Here is a 23,259-nt window from a genome sequence, read left to right on the forward strand (position 1 = left end):
CCTCAAAAAAAAAGTTAGAGACAGGAGACAGTTATGGACATAAAAAGGGTCTTTTTGTTATTTCATTGTAAATAATTGGTTATAATTTCAGCTTTTTATCCAAATGGCCTTTTAATCAATTTTTGCATTAGAATATATAATGCAATATTTCTTTTTGCTGCCTGATTTCAGTTAACAATAAGGACATTTTTTTTTAAAATTATAAAAATCAAAAAGAAAAATTCCGGGTATATATGAACATAAGTATAGAGGGACGCGACAAAACAACTAGAGTTCCACCACAAAAGCTAAAGCACTGTATGTTCATTATATTTTGTAAATAATAGTTACCATGTATGTAAAATTAATACTTACAAAGTCTCTTGGAGCAAAGGGCGTGTTTGGTTGATGTGCACCATCGGTCCAGCCAGTTATTCGATGATCTCTTCTCTACACAATCAGCATTCACAAAAACACTTCTTTTTCCTTTGATATTGTTTTCTTTCATATAAACCCATGCAAACATTTCCCCATCTTGTTCCGATTCATTAAATGATTTGAGATATCTATGGAAAAAAAATCCATCAAAACACACACGATGATATTCGAAGAAAAATATAGCTAATATCTATATTCATGTCTACATCAATAGAGAATATTTTAAACTTATACATATATTATGTTTACAATGTTTAACAACAAAAAAGGATGTGGTTACATTATGAGATATCTTCATTTGAGTAAAACAAAATATTGATAGAAAATATTTTTTCGAAATAGAAAATTAATTTTTACGGTCAATAACATTTAGCAGTTATTTAGCAGATTTAAAAAAAAATTAAACCGTATTCAATTTTGTATGCTTTCTTGTATGTAAAACGGTGAAAACCAATGTATCATCGACGTCATGTTTAAATGATAATTGTAACTACACATTTTCATCTACACCATGCTTAATTTATGCTAATGCACATCATGAAAGCCCCTCTGTTTTCATTTTTAAAACAAGCATTCCGCCAACACTATATAAAAAGCGTGACCGCCAACATTATATAAAAAGCGTGTATGATTTGGTTCAAATGTAATGCGAGGTTTTGACTTTTTGAATTCGAAAAGGCAAGAAGTCGAACCTAAAACTGAGGAAACCCCATTTGGCTACTAATGATCATCATTACGCATAAACTGAAAGCTGGAAGAAATATAAAGACCTTTTCAAAGTATCCTCTGTAATTTGATCTGGACCTGCTACACGTACTTCTCCTGACTTCATGGCTTCGCAATTTTTCAAACCGTCGTTAAATGTTACATTTTTATCCAAAAACAATGTTTCTAAAAATTAAAAAAAAAAGTTTGCACTACCATGATTCTCGCAGTCTTGGTAGGGCCTCGATAGATGGGTTGAATTTTTACAATGGAATAAATACAGAAAATTTTATTCTCAAAAACTGAAGCAACAAAAGGAGCCTTAGATTTCACCAAAGAATAGGTTAGGGAAAAACTCTACAATAATGATGATAAATCATGGTAAAATCATCTAGGTTGTCTAGATAGTTTGTATTTGACAATTATACATGTGCTATATAAACGGTTTTAAGTTTTGCTATTGTTGCTCAGGTAAGCAATATGGCCCATTAGCCTCTTATTCTCTTTATTAGCATTATGTAAATTAGATTTATATGATTTAAAAAAAAACAGTCAATTTTTGTTAAACATAAATCAGCTTTTAGCATAAAGACATGCAATAAAACAATATACATGAAAACAATATACTAGTATACAAAACAATAAATCATATTTCAACTTTGAATTTTATTTCGTTACCGTTATTATTTGCACAGAAGGTGGAAAACTTTACATTGCATCTGGCGCCAAAGATAACTCCAGTAGATACAACAACTAAACAGTTTGCTGGGTTAAATATTTCCTTATTGTTCGGTTCATTACTATTCCAAGGAAGAAACGTTTGTTTGGTGTTTTCCATGTCAACATAGACTCCTTCCATAGCTTTGTCATTAACACCGATCCAGTAATTGTTTTCAAATTCTCTGTAATGAAATAGTATAATCCGTAAAAAAGGAAAATAAAATTGAGTTTTAGAAAACTTCTGATTTATTCATTCATAAAATATAATTAGGTGGCAGGGGACAGTTTTTTTGATCCAATTCATTGTAGCCAAGGGATGCATGTCTTCAGAACTCTGTAACTAGAGTTTCCTCAGTTCCCATTCAGCACAAATACCTTTAATTCACTCTTTATAAGGCCAATCACCAATTTCTGAAGAAAATTGCTAATCAAAACCTGTAAAATTCTCTACATACTGGTTTTTATGAGATTTTGACCCTTTCATATTTTGCTAATTTTTCATGATTTTTCAGCTTTTTAGACCTCCCCCAGCTAATTCCCTGCAGAGGGTTGACCTTCCGTACCGCGTGCATGCTGCACTATCACATGTCAGAAACTTACCGGTGTATAGTTTACAATGTCCCATCCACCTACTTTTCGTGTTATTTTACCTCCCGTCTGTAACTTGCAATTTCACTGTGTAAAGTCAGCACAACAGTCAAAGCCGCAGGTTTCGCATTTTACTTCTGATTCTCATGTACCTAACATAAGGGGCCTACATATTGCATATCAATTTCAACAAGAGACACCCCTCTAACTAATGATATTCATTAAAAAACATTTCATGAATTTTAGCAACACTCATAAGCCTTCAAGTACAGCAACTCTCAATTTTACAAAAATATTGACGGGTACTTTATTCGAAACTGTCCCTTGCTACCTTAGGCACTACATATTTACTTCTATGCTTGTAATTTGTATTCGTTTCATATATGAAATAATCTTTGAGCTCCCATTCTAAGACCAGAAGTCAATTATTTTGGTTACTATCCTTTAAAATATAAACCGAAAAATTATGCAAACATATAATTTATTATTATAAAGGGCAGCATCAAGTAAAAAATATTCTATTAATCTTTTAAACTACATGTAGACTAAGATTGAAGACTTCGTCTGTGAGATGTGTAAATGTGTCTTTTAAAATTAAGCAGGGCAGATCAATATCTTTAGATTAAAAACCTAATCTTATTGAACTCAGTTTTTGACTTTTGCTTACAGTCATGTCTGAAAAGAGTTTGACAAGCATTGTAACATGTACATGAACTATTTAAAAAAAAAACAAATTTCAAAGAACCAATTTTCCGACTGTGTGAGAGATTCAGCCTCAAGAAATGGATATATTATAATCCCGCTCTTAATTTCTTGTACACAACAGGCGTATTCTAATTGGATAGTGACGTGACAATTCAACTGTCCTCACTAATTTATCTATAAATATGGGTATTGCCCTTCAACAACTAAGATGTGTTTGCAACAAAATGAATGTGATCGATGTGAAAGCAACAAATGACAATAATTCAGTTACATGTATAACATTTAGGAGTAGTTTAAGTCAAGTGACCGAGATAGTAATCATATAACGTAAGTGGTTTAAATGACTCAACGACAGATTCGTCGAACAATAAGAATACATAGAAAAACTCAAAATAAAGCAGAAAAATTGAAAACAGCAAAAATATAACACACATATCTAAGCACAGATAATGTTTCCCATTTGTTCGACTATTTGTGTCTCATTTTGGATTAGATTTATTTTTACCGTATCAGCAGGTTACATTATATTAAAAAAAAATGAAATCATGTGTGTGTTCAAATAAATTATGCCGAAATAATATGCAAAGCTTTATAAAAACTAATGGAATTTGTATAAATAATATATACACTGGAGTTTTAGGAGTATATTGACATTCACAATGATGTTTTTTCATAGCAAAAAAAAAAGTAATACTAAATAAAAACACAAAGTTTTGGAAAGTGTCGGTTAAGAAACCCTGAAATATACATCACATTTCGTAAATCGTGTATTGTTGTGAAAAAAAATTTCACTAAATTTACCTCTTACTTTGTTAATATTTCATACGTCTCGCTATTAGGTATTCGTGCAAGATTTCCACCATTAACTCGACACTCGGCTTGCGCCTCGTCAAATGTTCTCAATGCATCATTTATCATCCAGAAACATTGATCGACGAAGACAATTGATTTACTTGTCTGGTTTGGACAACTATCTGTTTTAAAACAAGAAAATCAATTCAAATAAGTTTCAAATTAATTTACTAATGCCAGAAAAAAAATTGACTCAAGCGTCAAAAGTACGACTGCTTAGCAAATCATTTTGAAAAGAGGAAAATCGAATAGTTATGCATAAAAACATTTCCAGACATACTGACTCAGTTGTGTACATTACCCTAATATATAATTACATGCATTCATATCTCGTGTATATAATGCAATTTATAACGCATCAACTGATCAACATTTATGACTATTATCCTAGACCTCAACGTGTTAAAGATAACAATATTGTAAAGTAGAAAATAAATAATGGTGAAAATGAAGAAAAAGAAGGTTACTGTGACCTTAATACAGGGATATGAGGCTGCTTTCATTGTAAAATAACCTAATATAGCATTGTATTTCTTGAGAAGAAGGGCTTGAAACATTTTTCCTATATAGTCCTTTTTTTAATTTTGAAACAATCTTGGGGCCCAAGTATTGGTCCGAGACACGGTTAAAACAATTTTGAATCTTCAATATATAAGGATGCTTGCTTAATAATTCTAGAGATTTAGTTATTAAGTAGAAGATTTCAAAACATTTTCCCTATGTCTTTCTATCTTGAACTTTGAACAACCCCTAGGTCACGATTTTAATAATTTAGAATCCATACTATCTGATGATGCTTGCTTAGTAATCTCACAAATCGTAGCATTTTGATACGAAAAGTTTTTAAAACTTTTTTCCCTATTTGACTATATGTTTAATCCTGATCCAATCCTGGGGCCATAGTATTGACCTGGGGGTCACCATTTTAACAATTTAGAATTTACACTATCTGAGGATACTTGCGTAATAATGTAACAATACAAATTGTAGCATTGTAGTTCTTCAGAAAGATTTTTAAACATTTTCCCCATATTTTTCCATGTTGAACTTTGGACCCCTCCTTGGGCCCCAGTGGATCACGATGTTTATGATTAAGAATTTATGCTATCTGAGGATGCTTGCATAATAATCTCTCAAATTGTAGCGTTGTGGTATTTAATAAGACGATTTTTCCACACTTCCCCTATATAATTCTTTGTTGTAAAATAAAACTCCTAGCTGTTTGTTCCCCAGGGTTGGCCTGGGGTCACAATTTTTATGATTTAGAATCTTAACTATCTGAAAATGCGTGCATAATAATCCCACAAATTGTAGTTGTTAAGAAATATCTAAACAGGTTCCCCATTTTTCTATCTTGAACTTATCGGGGCTCAAATATTGGCATGTGTGGGAGGTGTGTCCAATTTTAAGAATTTAGAACTTACGCTATATAAGGATGTCTGCATAGGGTCACAAATTTTATAATTTAGAATCTACACATTTTGAAGATGCTTGCATAATAGCCTCGCAAATTGTAGCATTGTAGTTCTTGAAAAGAAGATTTTTAAACATTTCCCTGAATCGTTATATGTTGAACTTTGAACCCTCCTTTGACCCAAGTTAAAGTACGGGGGTCATTGATTTTTACAATTTAGCATCTACACTACCTTGCATAGTATTCCCAAAATTGTAGAATTGCATTTCTATAGAAGATTTTAAAACATTTTATTTATATATTTCATTGCTAAATTTGAACCCCTCCTGAGCCGTAGAATTAGCCCAGGAGTCACGATTCTAACAAATTGGAATATTCATTTTTACAAGCTTTGATGTAAATATTGGCATTTCTGGTGCAGTGATTCTTGTGATGAAGATTTTTTAAGACACACACCATATGTTCTATCTTTTGTAATTATCTCTCTTTTTTTCTATCAATTTATAATCCCCTTCCTATAAGAATGTTTTGTCCAAGAGAAGAAGTAAAAAACGTGGAAAAGTTTAGATAAAGACGGACGGACATACATACAGAGAGACAGACAGACAGACAGACAGACATATTGACAACAAGTGATCAGAAAAGCTCACTTAAAAATTCGGTTCTGGTGAGCTATATATACAGACATGCATCTTTACTATGTAAATAAACTTTAATATAAATATTGGTTTTTATCCTGCAACTACCCCTTGCATTGACCGAATAAAGGTAGCCCAATAAATCAAGGATATATATTCGGCCAAAGCCCCAATATAACCCCGTGCATTTATCCGTCATTCAGATGCATTATGCATCTTCGTAGTTTGATTACCATAGCGTCTAGGTTTCAACTACGAATATGCAGCGAAATTTATCAAAAAAGATCGTATGAGGCGTAAAATGTGAAATAATGTTGCACGATAAACAAAATCGTTCGGCAAGCCTCGCCGACTCTCACCCTCGCCAAACTATAGCTTACATTTCAATACAGTTACCATGTATTTAATATTTCTGGTGCAGTGATTCCTGAGAAGATTATTTAAGACACACACCCAATTTTCACTGCTTCGTATCCACCTCTCTTTTTAACGGGATGTCGTCCTAACAATGAAGAAATTCCTTTTCATAAGGATGTGTTCTGGCAAGTTAAATTTGGCCCAGTTGTTCAAGAGAAGAAGTAAATATTGTGAAACGGTTTACAAACGGATGAACAGATGGACAACGAAAAACAGGTGAGCAGAAAAGCCCTCGATTCAGGTAAGCTAAAACACAGACGAAAACGGTATTTCATCACGTTGATGGATCCATACAGTAAATCATCCTAAATTTTAATTTGATCAGAAAGAAAAATATCTACTTAACAGTATTTAATTTTTTGCTGCGCTCGTCTCAACGGTCGCACAGTAAAATAAATTATTTAAAAAAAAAATAAAATAACTTACATAAACTTCCTGTAACCATTCCACAGGTACTTAATAATACGAAAATGTGCAGGTCGTCCATTGAAATGTATACAGTCTTATAAAACATGACACCTCAGCAAGCGGTAACAGAAAATTGTGAGATTTGGATATTCTTTTTAAAAAAGAATAAATATTTCCACTGATCCGTTTCCGTGATTTATAAAATAGTTATAGAGATATCAAGTGTATTACATTGTTTGTATTGATGCATTAATACCCTTTTCACATATCGATGTATAATTTATCTATTATTTAACAGACTTCGAAAAATAGAACTAACTGAACGACCATCAAATGCAATCCATCAGCATCTATGAGGGAATGAATATCGATTTGTAATTTATAGAGAAATCGCTTATTTAGTCGAAATCAGAATAATGATAGGATATAGATGGAATGTGTTTATGAACTAAACGATCAAAATTCATTTATTTGACTTGATGTTGATATTATATTAACAAGAACTATGGGCGGCGGAAAAGGCAAAAAAGACGTTACTTCAAAACGAACAACTTATTTTTTAAAACATGTTAAAAAACGAAACAGACCAGCTTAAAACAAAATCAACAGTCTTTTTTGCAAAATCAACAGACGCCAATGCAAAACAAACGATTACCGATGCAAAACTAACAGTCATGCACTGAATTAACGCTAGATGGCGTGCAAAGAGGTATCAGAAGAAATCGTACCCTGTAGAAAACACAACCCGGAAAAAATCTCTGAGAGAAAACGAACGCGGACGAAATCGTAATACGAATTGAAATAGTTTTAAAACTATTCCTGTGTAATGAAATAACTTATTTTATAAACATTCATTAAATATTTGTACATTTCTGTTTGTGTCATTCTTTACACAACCTCGTACATTAAATAAATGTACGATACAGGCAAGTAGTATTGTTTTTTTAACGTAAAAAGAGGGATACAGACTGCAAATCATGAAAATCCCGAAGGAACCAGTACAAATTCAGCACTTTTGGTCCCAGCAGTCAACGTTCTTTTGTTTTATGTAAGAAAGATCATGACGAGTACAGACAACACAATTTTACTGTTACTTTAAGAATCGATAACAGAGCATTTAAAATATATGAGCTTTTAACAAAATATAGAAACGTTCCAATGAATCATTTTGATGATTTATGAAATATTTATAAAGTTTTATGCATGATATCTCAAGTGGTTTACATTGTTTGCATTGACACATTCCTGGACTTTACAATTACTGATGTTCTTTTATTATACATGCATATTCTTTAATAGATCAATATCAAATATCTAACAAATAAACATGATTGGAACTGGGACTAACGGTTTTAATATACCTTTGGACTTGACATGTAACTAGAAACAGGTTCATTCAAACACTAGATCACGAAAGATTCAGAATTGATATGGTTTAACTACAGAATTATTCAAAGAATGTTAGGTACTAACAAAATACTTTACATTTGTAAAAATAAAAAAAATATCCACTATGCTTAATATGTTCCTTCAAACCAGAAACAATTACACATAACTTTTTTTTATTGTCCAGCTATTTCTCAAATATAATTGTGAAAGGCTGTCAATGTCTGATTGGATTTTTAAAAAGTCTGGTGAAATAATTGTATTGGATGCCAAAACTGGTATTTTGGGGAGGTTTTTTTTTTTTTTTTAAATACACATGACTGTATATCTAATAATCATGTTACTCAAAATTTATATTTTAACCAACCAGGAAAAAGTGTTTAAATTGAATTTGATGATGTTATGAAAAATTCACAAATTTTGAATTTCGAGAAAAATGAATGTTAGATTTACGAAAAATGGTCAAAATTAACATGCCTCTTTAATGTGGAATGATTTCTAATAAGACTTCATCATTTAAAACTTGGTTTTAACTTTTTCATCTTGTTTGTGAGTGGTGTGGTGTTAGTGAATGGTATACATTATTTGTAATGAAAATATTTTTTTTTAAAATGATTGGAAGTTTTGAAAAAAATATTTTATGACATTACTTGCAAATGTTAGCTTAATGTTAGTTGACTTTTTTCTTAAATATTTGCTTGCAATAAAAAAAATCGGTTTTTAATGACAACAAAAGATGGTGAAATAAGTTTCATCCGTTGTTTCTGAAAAAATAGATACACTTGTACATTTCTTTCCATGAATAGGGTGTTTTTGTTATGAAGCGTGAGACTCCCTATGGAACATACAGCAAGTCTGACAAAAAGACATGAATTATAAATCTTTAGTTCAGATAGAGTTAGAAAAATACGAACTATTTGAATGTCAATTTCAATCAAATACAATCCACCCGGATGTATCCGGAGAATGTATATCGATTTATAATTTAATTAGAAATCGTTAAATTCGTCAAAATGAGAATAAGTATTATGCAGATGGCATGTGTTTATGAACCAAACGCTAAAAATTCATATAGTCGCTTTGATGTAGAATATGTACATGTATCAACAAAGACATTAAATTTTGCTTTAAGTCTTCAAAACATTTTACAGTCATCATGTTCACGGTATCGTCAACAATAAATTTAAATTTCCTTTATTTTCCTTATATATTTCGAATTTCCCTTAGATGTAATATATACCATTCATTTTCAATATAACATATTTCGTAAATGAGATAATTAGATTAACTTTTAATCGTGTAAATGTGTGTAATTTTAGACAACGCATCACAGTTAAGACGGCCAATAAAAATATCGGCAAATTTTTGTGATGAAAACACGTGTACTTTAGTTCTATTTCAATTAAAGCCAGCCCCTACTCAATCACTTCGTTGCAGAAGGGAATTAGTAGGGGCTTGTTTTAGTCAAACTGTGACTTAAAGCTGACATGAATTCATAAATATGCATTATTTCCCTTTTATCTCCGACTAACGCCATATTAGTTGTCGATTTCTATCGTTCTGTTCTTCGCTACACACCCCCTATATAAGGCTGAGAGGACTATTCATGCTTCACCGCATTCAGGAATTTCATACACCCGAACACGTTACCTTAGACGAAAAGACGCGTAGAAAAGCGTTTTGAAGAAAAGTAATATGACAACCAATGCACTCGCAAGATATGTCCAATAAACGACGAAACAAGACAGACTGAAATCCAGGCGCAGATACTTTCAAAATTCGTCGATAATTGTGGACCGTTTTCCTGTGTATGTTATAACATCGCACATGCGCAAACCACACACTGTGGCAGATCGAGCAATGTCAATGATCCCATGGATTTTAGAACGGAGCGTTTTTACAGGAACGGATGTTACGTTGTTACTTTCTTGGACTTACTATCATTCAGCTACTGTGTTGGATGTAGTGCCGCCGGGGTATTCAAAAAGATGCAGACGTTATGCACTCTGTATGAACGACACACGTGTTCGATATGCATGCGGAGAAAGACAGCACTTTCAGTGCAAAAATAATATGGATACCTGCGAAATCCTTTCAAAGAATAAATATTTTTTGTATTTCATTGATTGTTGTTTCCTCTATTCTTTTATTACAAACATTTTACTACAATGTGTAGTCCATGCATTTAGAAGTCCGTGCAACCTGAATGCCTCGATCGGAAAGCAACCGACCGTAACTTTCTCGACCGGTATATATACCCCAGTGGCAGTTGAGGAGCGATCGAAAGTAATATGGCGACCAAATGCTTTTATGAATTCATGTCAGCTTTAAGGTGGCTCACTACACCTTGAAATATTTTCTCAAATCGGAAGAAAATTACTTGATTGTGATATATATCATAATGAATAAGAAGTATTTGAGTCAAATAGGCAAACAAATTGGCAATTTTGGATGAAAAATTACATTTTCGAAACTTTAATTCTGCAATCATGAACAAAGGCTCCAGGCGGATTCGAACTCATGATCTTCGGTTCAGAAGCCCAATGCTTTAACCACTGGCCTACGACGATATACAACCCAATCGAACGATATAAACAAATTAACATAACATTTAAATCGCCATCTTGTGACGTAGTGTCTTAAAAAGTAGAAGTCTAGATGTGGTGAGGTACCATTAGAAACGCAACCGTAGTGTAATTGATAACACCGCAATAAAACGGCGATGTGTGGCTTACATGTACTCTAATTTGCTTGGCATAATGTCTGTTAAACATGCTCATGTGATGACCAATTGAATTTAAGTAAAGGATTGCTATTACAATCATCGTTTGCCAAAAAAGGTAATATTTATCAAAAGACACACAACCTTCTTGTATTTAATAAAACCGCAATAAAAGTGACGATGTAAGAGCTACACGTACCTTGCTTCCATAATGTCTTTTTTTTTATTGTTTGTGCTAACAACTTGGAGTTAAAACAGGGATTGCTACTTCAACTACCATTTGAAGAACAGGTAATATTTGTGAAAAATTCCTAAAAGTGTATACAAACTAAAGAAAATGTTTGCATTACTGACACATAAGCGTGTGTATATTGTTCACTTTATTTAGCTTCACAGTAACTAAGGGTATGTGACATATAACCCAGAGTAAATCCTTTAAAAGATAGTGGTCATAAATAACAATCGTCTTAAATTACTGGAGAAATTTCTGCTATTGATATCAAATGACGACATACAATGATATTGCAATAACATGTATATTTCTATCTGATATCAAATTACTGATTCCATGAACAAAGAAAGATTACTTTAAAATAAGCGTGCAGTAAAAATAAGTGTTCGGGATTTAGTCGAGTCTGTAGTCGGGTAATTATTTAAGGAATAAGGAATCATTCTTTGAGTATTATGAGGTGATAATTTCGGTCGGGACGTGGTCAAATCCAATAAAGCCCGAATAGCTTTATGATAGATTTGACCACGCTCCGACCGAAATTATCACCTCATAATTTTCAAAGAATGATTCCTTATTACTTATATTTATATTATTTTCAATTTGTACTCTTTAAAACAGCGTTATTTTTAAAGCACTATTTTTTTATGTTGCACATGCTATGTATTACTACGCGGCACAGCCAATGCCGTTTTTCGTCTATGCTATAAGACACGCCCATTTTATGTCACTCATGTTTTATGAAGTTATTGGGTTTTAGGGTTCAAAATTGATTCGTAATGTTATCACAGACAAAGACAGTTGAAAATGTAAATATATAAATAAAAAATCTGGGTTTTTATTGAAGTAACAAAATGTAAGAGTATTTCTTAATATAGAATAAGAAAAACAACTAATTTGTTGAATGTCATCTACTCAATTTAATTCGTCCAGCCATAACATTTCAACAAATGTGAAGGATTTTTTGCTGTTAGTGCACTTCATTCCTAACAGAGCGTTTGACGGCGTCCATATCTAAACAGAAAAATATGAAGTTCATGATAATGGATACAATACACATAATAAATTAAGACTCCTTATAATCTTATTTAGACGACTTGATGAATATAGTCAATTTAAGAGTATGTTGAATAGTTATAGAAAATATGCCCTTTCCAACCTTTGCGATATAAACCGGAAATTTGCCTACCCGTGTGTAAAACCCATAGGGAAGTGTTATGAAAAAACACACACCCCTGTCCAGCAGTGGTTGGTTGTTTTTACAAATCCCTTTCCATTAATCATCAGTTATAGTCGCGTACGTAGACATCGATATGCGTCGATAAGTTCCGATGTCCGTGAACGACGTAAAATAATTACGTCGACGTCAACTTGAAATAAAAACAGCTGGCGAAGATTTACACAAAAGTTTATCAGTATATGTGCACTAATACATGTTAATTTGTCAATAATAATTCATTAAGTGGTGTTTTTAATTGTTTCTTTGATATTTGTTAATGATATAAAATTCATGACATGATATTATTCATATCGCATTCCATGTTAAATTATCTCGAAGTCTCTGTAAATCAACCTTCGAGTCTGATGTCTCTCGTGTGGATAAACAGCGACCTCGGGCATATTTAGGATACAGTATGAATCAAAGTACTGAAGTACTGACGGAAGTTGATTTCTATCGATTATTATTTATCTTCAAATCAACGATATGTTATTTTGCTGGGCAAGTTGTTTCTAATCTCTATTTGAATTACGCACATTTTTATAATATGGATTCTCGGACTTTTCCTACAAGAATTTCGAGAAAACCTCTTATGAATCATGTTGTGTTATATTTAAAAAAATGAACTCTAGTCTCGTTCAACCAGATGCTCGGCTGTCTCCGTTAATCTCCGACAAGTAAGAGATACTAGGTCAGGTGATAGCTTAATGATGCGACCTCTAAATATAGACTGACTCTCTGCTTGTCGATGATGTACGGGGACAGCCGATGGTTGAACGAGACTCTATTGAACTCTGGCGTAGGAATACATACGACTGCTAAAAAGTTCTTATTTAATCGTACTATTTAAAATCTGACTATTTCTTAGGTATTTATAAATAAGTTTTCTTTTTAAAAAATGCTTCAGCGGACATTACATCGAATCTATCGATTATTTTCAAGAACTAACTCTTGTCAGCTGTGATGATTTGTGCTTAGGTCCAAACACTGTTTCAGTTTCGGTTTGCCAGAGTAACTGCATAGGAGAGTTGATTTAAATCAACTCCTAAAAATGTCACGCATTGTGCTAATCTAAATATTCAAATTGCAAGGTAGATGCGATTAGTAAATTGATAACCATCCGGCCTCCTTAAATTAAAAACATGCAAATGGAGGTAGAAATAGTATTAAATTCCAAAATAAAATGCTTTACGTACCTATCATTTCCTTAATAATGTCTTTCCACGTAACCCTTATCATGGATTTCATATCCTTGGCCACATCTTTTATTTTCTTTACATTATCTTTGCGGAACATTTTTTAAGCCGAGATGGCCATCATAAGCTGATATACATGTACCACCAAGACAATCAGAAGCCAGGTAACTGCTTTGATGTTATACAAAGAAAATTTGAATTAGATCTTTTATTAAGAAATGATATAATTTCCCCTTTTTTGATCCCTTAAACAATACTTTTCATGATAACTGTTTGTAGATAATGATTTTTAACTCCTTATTGATAACTACGTGTTTATCTGACAACAGGTTTGTTGTTTGCTTCGCCCAAAATGTTATCCATTAAGAGCTCATGATCACCAGATTTGAATAACAATACTGGAGAAACCTTTCAGAAATTTATATTATCTTCATTGTTTCCTTCATTCATCAAAATTGACAACTTATTAAATAGTCGTTACATTCTATTACAATCCAAAAAGCTATTTTTAAACTGATGATATTCAGCTAAAAATAGCCCAGACAGCTGCCAAAAAAATGCATATCTACATATGTAAATAAAAGACTGAATATACATCATGCGATAAGAATAATGTATTCTCTTTACAATCGAGAATGCTAAAATTGTAAAAAGATATATACAGAGAGAGAGAGAGAGAGAAGATCGATGATATCCGATATATGTAGATTTTGTATTTTTTTTTCTTCTTGAGTTTAGAAAGAGTAATAGAATAATAAGTTATGTATAAAAACGTTGATTTTTTCTTGTTTTTAAAAAGAATTCATTTAGAGATAATTTGTTTAGAAGTACATTATCAAAATACATGAATATTGCATTGTTTTATCGTAAATGCTAAAAAAAAACTCCAGCTGTTGACATCATAAAGATTTGTAATCAACACGAATGATTTTAATCTACAATATGTTGTACTTTTTATTTGTATAAATAGGAATATTACAGCGACTGCATTGTATATTTCAAAGAGAGCTAATCGAATTTGACGTACTATTACTAAACATGAAACCAATTACATGTGTGCTGATTGCATTAATGCTATGTCAACTGTGTATGATCACATCAGCTTTCAAGTATTTCAGCGAGGACAATATGATGAAAATGAAAGACACGGCCAAAGAGCTGGGCTCTAAGATGAAGGATAAAGCGAAGGAGTTTGTAAAGAAAGTCAAAGGTTAGTATTCTAATTTAAAGAATTCGTAAAGAAAAATAGTATACATAATGATGACACTTCTGGGTTTCATTTAGATTTAAAACAATCATTTAACGATTACAATAACGAAAATTGAAAAAGAAATTTTATTTTTTTAAGATATGTTTAATAATTGATTATTTTGATTCGTTGGGGATGGTGTTAAGAAATCAGCTAAGAGTCAGTCAAGATTTTAGTATGTTTATAATTAAAAAAACATTTATGCATTCCTTCTTTCTGTTCATGATTTTTTTTTTCGTGTTTTAGATATAGAAGCTCAGAAACGCTTTATAGAAGATAATGTAAATTTTTAGAAACGGAAGGCCTGTCCCTGATTTATCATAGAACAACGACTTGATGTGAATAAATTATTTATTCGAAAGCAGCACAAAGTTTTCTTTATTGATATGTCGTGTTTTGAATTTATATATAGTAATAGTTAATAGTAGAAATTTATTGGTAAAACATTTGTTCATTGTCTTAACACAAATAACTAGTTAAAGTGTGTGTCACACTCATTTTTAAAAAAACAAGAAGAATGTTTTTTCAGCAATTAAAATGTTTACATTACAAATAATTGCAAAGTCTATTTTTCGCTTATTAACCGAAGACTGACCTCAAATATTAGATAATTATTAGAAATACCCAATGAAGCAGTGTAAACATACGGTATTGAATGTTAAAGTTTAATTTTTTCAGTTTAAATCCTGACCATGTTCTTAAAAAATATATGTTACGATTCTACATATTCCAACCGTTCAATATATATATAGCCGTTGTTCCGTGTATGTTGAAGTTTAACTCTGTAAATCCTTCTAGGAGATTTGGCACCCACCCCTTCCCCAGGGAATAATTCTTTCTTAACCAAGTAAGTCTGTGTGATAAGCTTCAAGATCAAAGAATTTGATGAAAAACTTGATGTGCAGGGATCGGTGGGTTGATTATCAGCAGCAAATCAGTGGTAAGCTGTGTCCACCAATAAGAAAGTTTGTGGTAATGGTGCGGGGGTATTTTATAAATTACGTAACCGACAGACTTTAACATGACGCAATCGGGAAAGCACACAAAAACGATTCCAATAATACGAGTATTGTTCGGAAACTATTGAGACATCACAATACGATCGTACATAATTAGTCGATGGTGGTTGTGGTACCCGGCGCAGACAAACTTGGAGACTAAAAAAACTTAAACAACTACTCTCTTAGTGTCAGTAGACCAACAATTGATAACAAAGGAAATCAAATTATAATATATGTTCATTTATCTATTTATTTTGACTAACTTTTACGCAAATTTCACTTGTGTTCCAGTTGAAATATGAAGACAGTAGAATTACATTTACTAAGCAATAGAAATTTGACACCACGACGAGGCGAATAATTAAACATCATATTGGCGGGAATTTTGGGAGAAGAATTTTTCAGGCAAAGCATTTGTTCAAACAAAAACTATAGAATGTAAAGGATTTTAGAGCTTCACTACGTCATTTCATTGGGGCTTTTTTTTTTATTGTTGAACTGGAATTAAACAAGGGTACTAAATATATATTACGTTTTACACAAAGACTGATATCATTAGTTCAAAAGTATGAACTAAAATTAAAATGTAAACAAAAGACAAGAAATGAAAAATAATGTATGTTTTCCGTTTGTTTGTACGTGTAAGGTATTTGAAACATAGGAGCAAGAAAACGCGTTAAAATGACGTTGCGGTGGCATGTGATGAGATTTGAAAATATCGAAAGAATCGGCGAACAAACGAGCGAAATATCAAGGATCAAAGTTGGCGTTTAGAAGAAAAAAATAAAAAGAAACGAAACGAAACACTTTGCTGAAGAATAATTCCAACGAAAGACCTTAATAAAGTATATGCTTACACACGTGATAAGAGTTTAAAATTTAGAATAGCGACCCTTTAAACAGTGTTTTTAAACGCCAGTAGAAGTGGGGCGCCTTACCTCTCTCGACAATTTGCAGTGCCAATCGATGTAATAGGGTAAGATCTAATTCTAGGTTTGTGCCTAAACAAAGGTTTACAACAAAAATAGTTTTTAGCACGGATATAGATACAAACACGTAGTTAACTTTATAGCAAAAAGTATGTGTACCTTAGAATTTTGATCTACTGTGATTCGTTTTGAGGTATGAGTGATATATGTACGCGGTATTCCCTATATAAATTATGCTCATTAAGAAGACGTATCTTTAAAAAATGACTTGTTAACTCATAATTAAACCAAAATAAACCCAGGTATATACGTTTATCTCTTCTCTATGTGTCCAAGAGGATTAAAGATATATGTATTGACCTGAATACTATGGATGCGTATCTGGGCCTACACTTGTTGTGTTATAACTTATACGTTTTCATGCTTTTTATCGTCTTATCAACATAAAAACTATTATATAACATTTTTGAATAAGTTTTCTCGTTATGTCACAAATGAGATGATTTTATTACTATGCCCTGAAAATTGCTGATTTACACCGGAAATAGTTAAATTGCCCTTCCGGAAAAAGTTATATTTCACAGGAAATGGTTATATTGCCCTCCCGAAACTGTTATATTACCCTCGCGTGCAATAATTCTGCATATTAATTACGTCGGGATCGAAATTTAGCAAAGCAAACGTAAACAATTCCTCGAAAAAAAAATGTCATGACAGTGTCTCCTATTCAGAGAATCTTACTTTAATTGTTTAATTTGAAAAATTATCTTTTTGAAAGCATCAATCGACATTTTACAAGAAAATTGATTTGTAAGATATGAAGATGGATTAATTATAAAAATACACCTTTCAATGAGGTAAAATTAATATATTCTTCAACAGATTTTTATTTAAAGATGTTTTATAACATATATAACATGTCTTCTCGGGCGGCAATACCAGAATATTTGTACCTCGGTGACAGGAAAGCCGTGGAGTGTTATGTCGCCCTCTGCCTTCGGTATCGGGCGACATACCACTCTAGGGCCTTCCTGTCTCACTCCAAGGCTTTCCTGTCACCTCGGGGCAAATATCCGATATGTTGCCCTCGAAGCCATGTAATACATGTATATGAATAATGTCGTTTTAATTATGCAAATATTTTGCATTGTTTTGAGGTGGGTTTTCATTATCTAAATCACTTTATTGTAAATTTTCCATCTTTCTTGCTATCTGCGATGCGACTGAACAAAATATGGGGTTAAATGATAATTTTTTTTAAGAATGAGTGTTAGTAATATCAAGAAAGAAGTGTTGACATAGAACATTATATGTATTATAGTGATATCGACATAGTTATGTTTCCATATATAAATATTGTTATATACGCAGCACTGTTAGTGTCTTCTTTATGGTCGCACCGACAGAAAGTACGGGAAATTTTAACTATGAGACAAAACACAAACACAAAACAACAAGTCATCAAATATGCCCCAAAATAATTTTATAAGACTTCCGATTTTTATGGCTACAAACACATTAAACTACATTAAAAATAACTATGCCAACAACGTTGAATATAAACAGCTGACTGTTTGCAATGCACTTGTCGATGTGACGTCATATTATAAATTTGCTACTGAGGAAACCAATGCCACACTGGCCACACTTGCGGAGTCTGGTGTTGATCCAGGATAAAGATCGAAACAGAACACAAGAGCAGCATTAGGTGCAACACAAGTTAAAGCCTTCACTGTTTGGCGACTCTTGTAGTTACTGTGTGCCAGTGACTGGCTATTTATATCTGTTGGGATGGCCTATGTCACTCCTGTGGCGTCCATTGCAATTCTTGCCGAAGAAAATTCTTCAAATGACTTTGGCATGGATTTTTGGCATTTCAGTTGACTTGGTATTATTATAGCTTTCATGACCCCTTCAAACAAAATGTCATGCATCTCATGCACAAACGTGTTGATAATATTGGACTCGGTAGCACGACTATAGTGTTGAACCTCTCTGCTAAATCAAGGTCCCTGCAGTTGATTCATAACTTCATTAATGTCATTAACAACTGATCACTGACTTTAAAGTTAACTACAGTCCTACACCCGTAAGATTTGAACGGGCCCATTCTCTTCACGAGTTTCTCTAAAATGTGAAAAATATCTGTTTAAAGTTTAACATAGAAATATATTTTTAAAGTTTTTAAAAAACTAATATAAATTGATACAAGGAACTGTTGTTCAGGTAAGCGATGTAGTCCATGGGCCTTTTGTTTATATACCTCCTCAATGTAAAAAAAAAAATGCAAACCTTAAATGATTGCTGGATATAAGTCAGGAATAGTTATCATTAATCAAAATGGGAATTGTATTGGTATAGATTCAGGACTTTCATCATAGTTGAAAGGTCTATTTAATAAATACCCATCCACACGTCAATTAACACCAAATAGGAACCTACCATTGGTCTTGTTAGCTCTCACGAAACAACCATTTGATCGAACCTCTGAAATCAGCTGATCTAAAGTTTTGGACTCTGAAAACGGATTTTCAGGTCGGCAATGCCTCAGCTTCCAGAGTGTGTGAGATTCATAGTTTTCCCCAAATGATAGTCATGATAAACATGTTACCAAATATGGAATTATTGGCATAAAACTGCAGGTAATATCGTAGTGACTATAAAAAAAGTATATTGACGCATTATATGGGAGACTAGAGGTAAATTGCAAAGAGGCAAGTAATGTAAATATCTCTTGAACACTGATTTACCCCCCCCCCCTTCCTAAATAAAACCCAAAAAATTACCTTGCCATTGATCAGTTTCCTTCATATCCGCAATATCGACTCAAAAAATTATGTGGTTTTAAAAATTAGTAAGAAAATAAGTTTCAATAATATCGAAAAAATATCAGGATCAAATCGATGCATCGATATTTTTTTTTTAAGTTTAATCAGGAAGTGAAGAAGTCTGAAATACAAGAGCAATTTTTACAATTATTGGAAGGCAAATGCAAGGGTGACTCTCTCTTTTCAAGGTTTAATCGCTATGTTGGACAGAACTGTTTATGTAATCATAATATTAAATTTAACTCTATAGTATTACGCTTTTCTTCTTATATAATAGAATGAAGAGTTTTTATCTTCTCAACATGTATTTGCTGTACATGTACCCTTACTGAACTTCACAATGATGGATACCACTTAATCAAAAATAACGGGGGTTTTGTTTTTCCTTTATTTTTTCTGCCAAAATTTAAATAACTTGATCTAACTTTCAAACATTTTTTAAAGTTTGGAATGCTGATTAAACTATAAGTTCCAAATTGATACGATTTGTTTCTAATTTACACTTTATCATTTCAGAATGTAAAGATTTGTCTAATTTTTCAATAGAGATGATGAAGGTCTACATTTTTTCGCTCACTTTGGTAGCATCGTTAGTAAAAGGAAATGACGTGGTTAATGCCGTTGAAGTCAACACGACGTCAGGTTGGGTTAGAGGTTACGAGGAAAATTATGACGATGGAAAAGTATTTAGATTTGTGAAAATACCGTTTGCCAAACCTCCAATCGGAAAACTCCGATTTAGACCACCACAGCCTATTGGAGAATGGGATGGAGTCCAAGGGAGTTCTGAAACAAAATCCCCCGTATGTCCCCAGTGGCACTTTCCTTCTCCTGGATTCAATTTTTCGGAGACAAATGAAGATTGTCTATATCTAGATATCTATGTTCCTGGTAAAATTTCATTGGAACGTAACCTGTCTGTCATGGTATGGATTTATGGGGGCGGCTTCATAATCGGTGCTGCTAATCAATACAAGCCACAGCCAATGGTTTTGAAAGGGGACGTCATAGTCGTAACCATCAATTACAGACTTGGACTACTAGGCTTCTTTACAATGCATGATCCTCTGTTGTCGGGAAACTACGGAATAATGGACCAAATCGAGGCTCTTCGTTGGATTCATAACAACATTGCTTCTTTCGGTGGAAACCCGAACTCAGTGACCATCTTTGGGGAGTCAGCAGGTGGTATGTCTGTTAGTTTGCTGACTTTGATTCCCTCCAACGAAGGTTTGTTTCAACGAGCTATATCTCAAAGTGGGGTAGTGTCTACCGTTACCTTTGCAAAGAAGGAATGGGAAATAAGAACAAAAGATCTATTTTTAGAAAGAACAAATTGCAGTGACAAAAGAGATGCTGCAGAAACCTTAGATTGTTTACAGAAATTACCCGTTGAAAATATTACAAACGCAATAATGTTACCAGATATAATGGATTCCCAAAATGTGTCTTATCAAGCTGGGGGACTATATCCAAGTGTAGATGGCAAGCTAATAGATGAACATCTAGCTTATCCAAAATCTCCTGAAGATAAGAGCTATACATTTTTCCGCTCTCTGGACTTCATGTCTGGCACTCTTGACGGTGAAGGCAATATGCTGTACACGGGCTTGACACCTGACGTTCAAAAGAAATATAACTTTAGCGTTACAGAAAAAATTCCTAAAAGCGTCTTATGTGAGATGACAGCACCTGTCTTTGTTAATAACGCAGTGGGAAATGTTCCTGAATTAGCTCAAGAAATCTGTGATTTCTACACTACGGCTGAAAGTATTGATGCCCAAAGTAATAAAGTGTGCGAGTTTCATGGCGATTCGACTTTCATCGTGCCAAGCAACTTAATGTTGTCAACCCACGCCAAAGATAACCCCCAAGCAAACACCTATCAATTTCTTATAACCAAAACGAGACCCTTTCCTATTGGAGGAGATCCACCATCTTGGTTCAAAGGAGCTGGGCACGCAGATGATTTGCGTTTTTTCTTCAACTTTTCAGATATATTCGAAATTCCCGATGAGAAAAGGAAAGAATATGATGAAGATCAAGGCTTATCTGAAAAAATTATCCAGTACTGGACTAACTTTGCTAAGTTTGGGTAAGATATGTCTCCAATAATCGTAATTGTTATTATTTTGCAGATCTCCTTCGAAAATTAACAAGGGTTTACATATTATTATTCTTAATGTGTACATCAATCTACTATTGTGTGCTTGATCGAGCAGTGTAAATAATCTAGTATTTTTGTAAATAATTTTGTCGATTAAAGTGAGAATTGCATATACTAAGTATCTGGAAAAGAAACTTTTTCTGTTTAAGCTGAATATTTTTTTTTATATTTGATCTTTAAAATGTTTTATTTAGGTGTTTCCTATTGTCACAAAAAGTTAAAAGTCAGTTGACGAGTTCTACGAAAGATAACAAGCTAACAAGTGTTTGTTTTGTAAACAAAGGTCTGTTTACATACCAAGTATCTAAAATATTACACTAGATTGAAAACAAATTTGAATGAAATAAACACTTTCGTCCACTAATTGTTTTAAGACTATTTAGTAGATGTAAATAGACCAATTCTGGTGAAGACAAATTTTATCCAGCATTTTGGTTAAAAAGGGCACGAGCCTTGTCCAGAAAACAAAGAATTGTAAGCTAAGTCCTATAACACGCTCGATCATCACTTGACAGCCAACGTTCAATTTTGGTAGACATTTTGAAATACTCAAAATGTAGTTAATCATGCAACTAAAACATTTAAATTGGATTAATAAAACTTGATTATTTTAAACTCAAATCTTGAGCTTGTCTCCTTGATACTCATTCTTCAATCAAACAAGATGTATTAAGTATCATGACTGATCGTGATTTTTCCTGTAATATAACTGGTATCTGAAGAGTATTTTTAACTCAAAATATCTAAGAACAAACGAGATAACTTGCAAGCTGCTTGATATTTAAAATATTATTTCACTGTCTTTTCCTTTAGAAACCCAAATGGAGAGAATATTCCTCTGTGGCCTTCCTATGAAATAAACAGAAAGCAATACATCATCTTCGACACACCAATTGAAACGGCAGAAAATTTAAAATCTGAAGCCACGGATCTTCTTAGTAGAATATTGGAAACCGGCCGTCGTCACTTGACTCGTGATGAGTTGTAAAAAATTTAAGAATGAATGATATAGATTATGTCTTCAAAACAAATATGGGTACTATGTTTTTATTGTTTTAGAGATTATATAGATAGATCTAGAGGTGTTTTTTTCATTTTGTATACTTTTGTAGATAAATAAAAATTTTAAAAATACTGTTTTGAGTTTTGAATGTATCTATAATATGCTTAATGTTTTCATTTATAAATGCATAACATTTCAATCATTATGAAGGCTTTTCGCAATGACGCAGATTTGGATACTTTATAGATGAAATAATATTCAAATATTGTTTTAACATTCTACTTGTATCTATCCCATATCTTATTTTCGAATTCACCACGACCTATTGCAATAGGGCAGCCGTCAATAAAAAAAACCTAATTATAAAATCACAAAATGATTAAGTAGTTAACACGGCTAAACATTGTGTTTTCATAAGTTATTAATTAGTAAGTTCGATTGCTCGTCAAATGTTTTTCCGCCTGTA

At 32.6% G+C, this 23,259-nt stretch overlaps 1 protein-coding gene and 1 long non-coding RNA gene across 3 annotated transcripts; one reads left to right on the forward strand and one right to left on the reverse strand.

Annotated features, from left to right (window-relative positions):
* Positions 1–1,806: 1,806 nt before the first annotated feature.
* On the reverse strand, positions 1,807–7,009 carry LOC105324680 (uncharacterized). Its single transcript, XR_010710431.1, has 3 exons — positions 6,883–7,009; positions 3,944–4,109; positions 1,807–2,024 (listed from the first exon to the last, which is right to left on the reverse strand). It is a non-coding gene; the product is annotated as an uncharacterized lncRNA (long non-coding RNA).
* A 9,749-nt stretch (positions 7,010–16,758) lies between these two features.
* On the forward strand, positions 16,759–22,925 carry LOC105324289 (fatty acyl-CoA hydrolase precursor, medium chain). Of its 2 annotated transcripts, none has more exons than XM_020065418.3 (3): positions 16,759–16,842; positions 20,140–21,718; positions 22,604–22,925. In XM_020065418.3, the coding sequence occupies exons 2-3, from the start codon at positions 20,172–20,174 to the stop codon at positions 22,776–22,778; spliced, it is 1,722 nt and encodes a 573-aa protein (XP_019920977.2). In that variant the 5' UTR covers positions 16,759–16,842; positions 20,140–20,171; the 3' UTR covers positions 22,779–22,925. The 2 variants fall into 2 exon arrangements, with proteins under 2 accessions (XP_019920977.2, XP_034308836.1); XM_034452945.2 differs by having other exon boundaries at positions 16,769–16,842; positions 20,170–21,718.
* The last annotated feature ends 334 nt before the right edge of the window (positions 22,926–23,259 follow it).

Source organism: Magallana gigas, chromosome 10, assembly GCF_963853765.1.
Source record: "Magallana gigas chromosome 10, xbMagGiga1.1, whole genome shotgun sequence".
Lineage (NCBI taxonomy): Eukaryota > Metazoa > Mollusca > Bivalvia > Ostreida > Ostreidae > Magallana > Magallana gigas.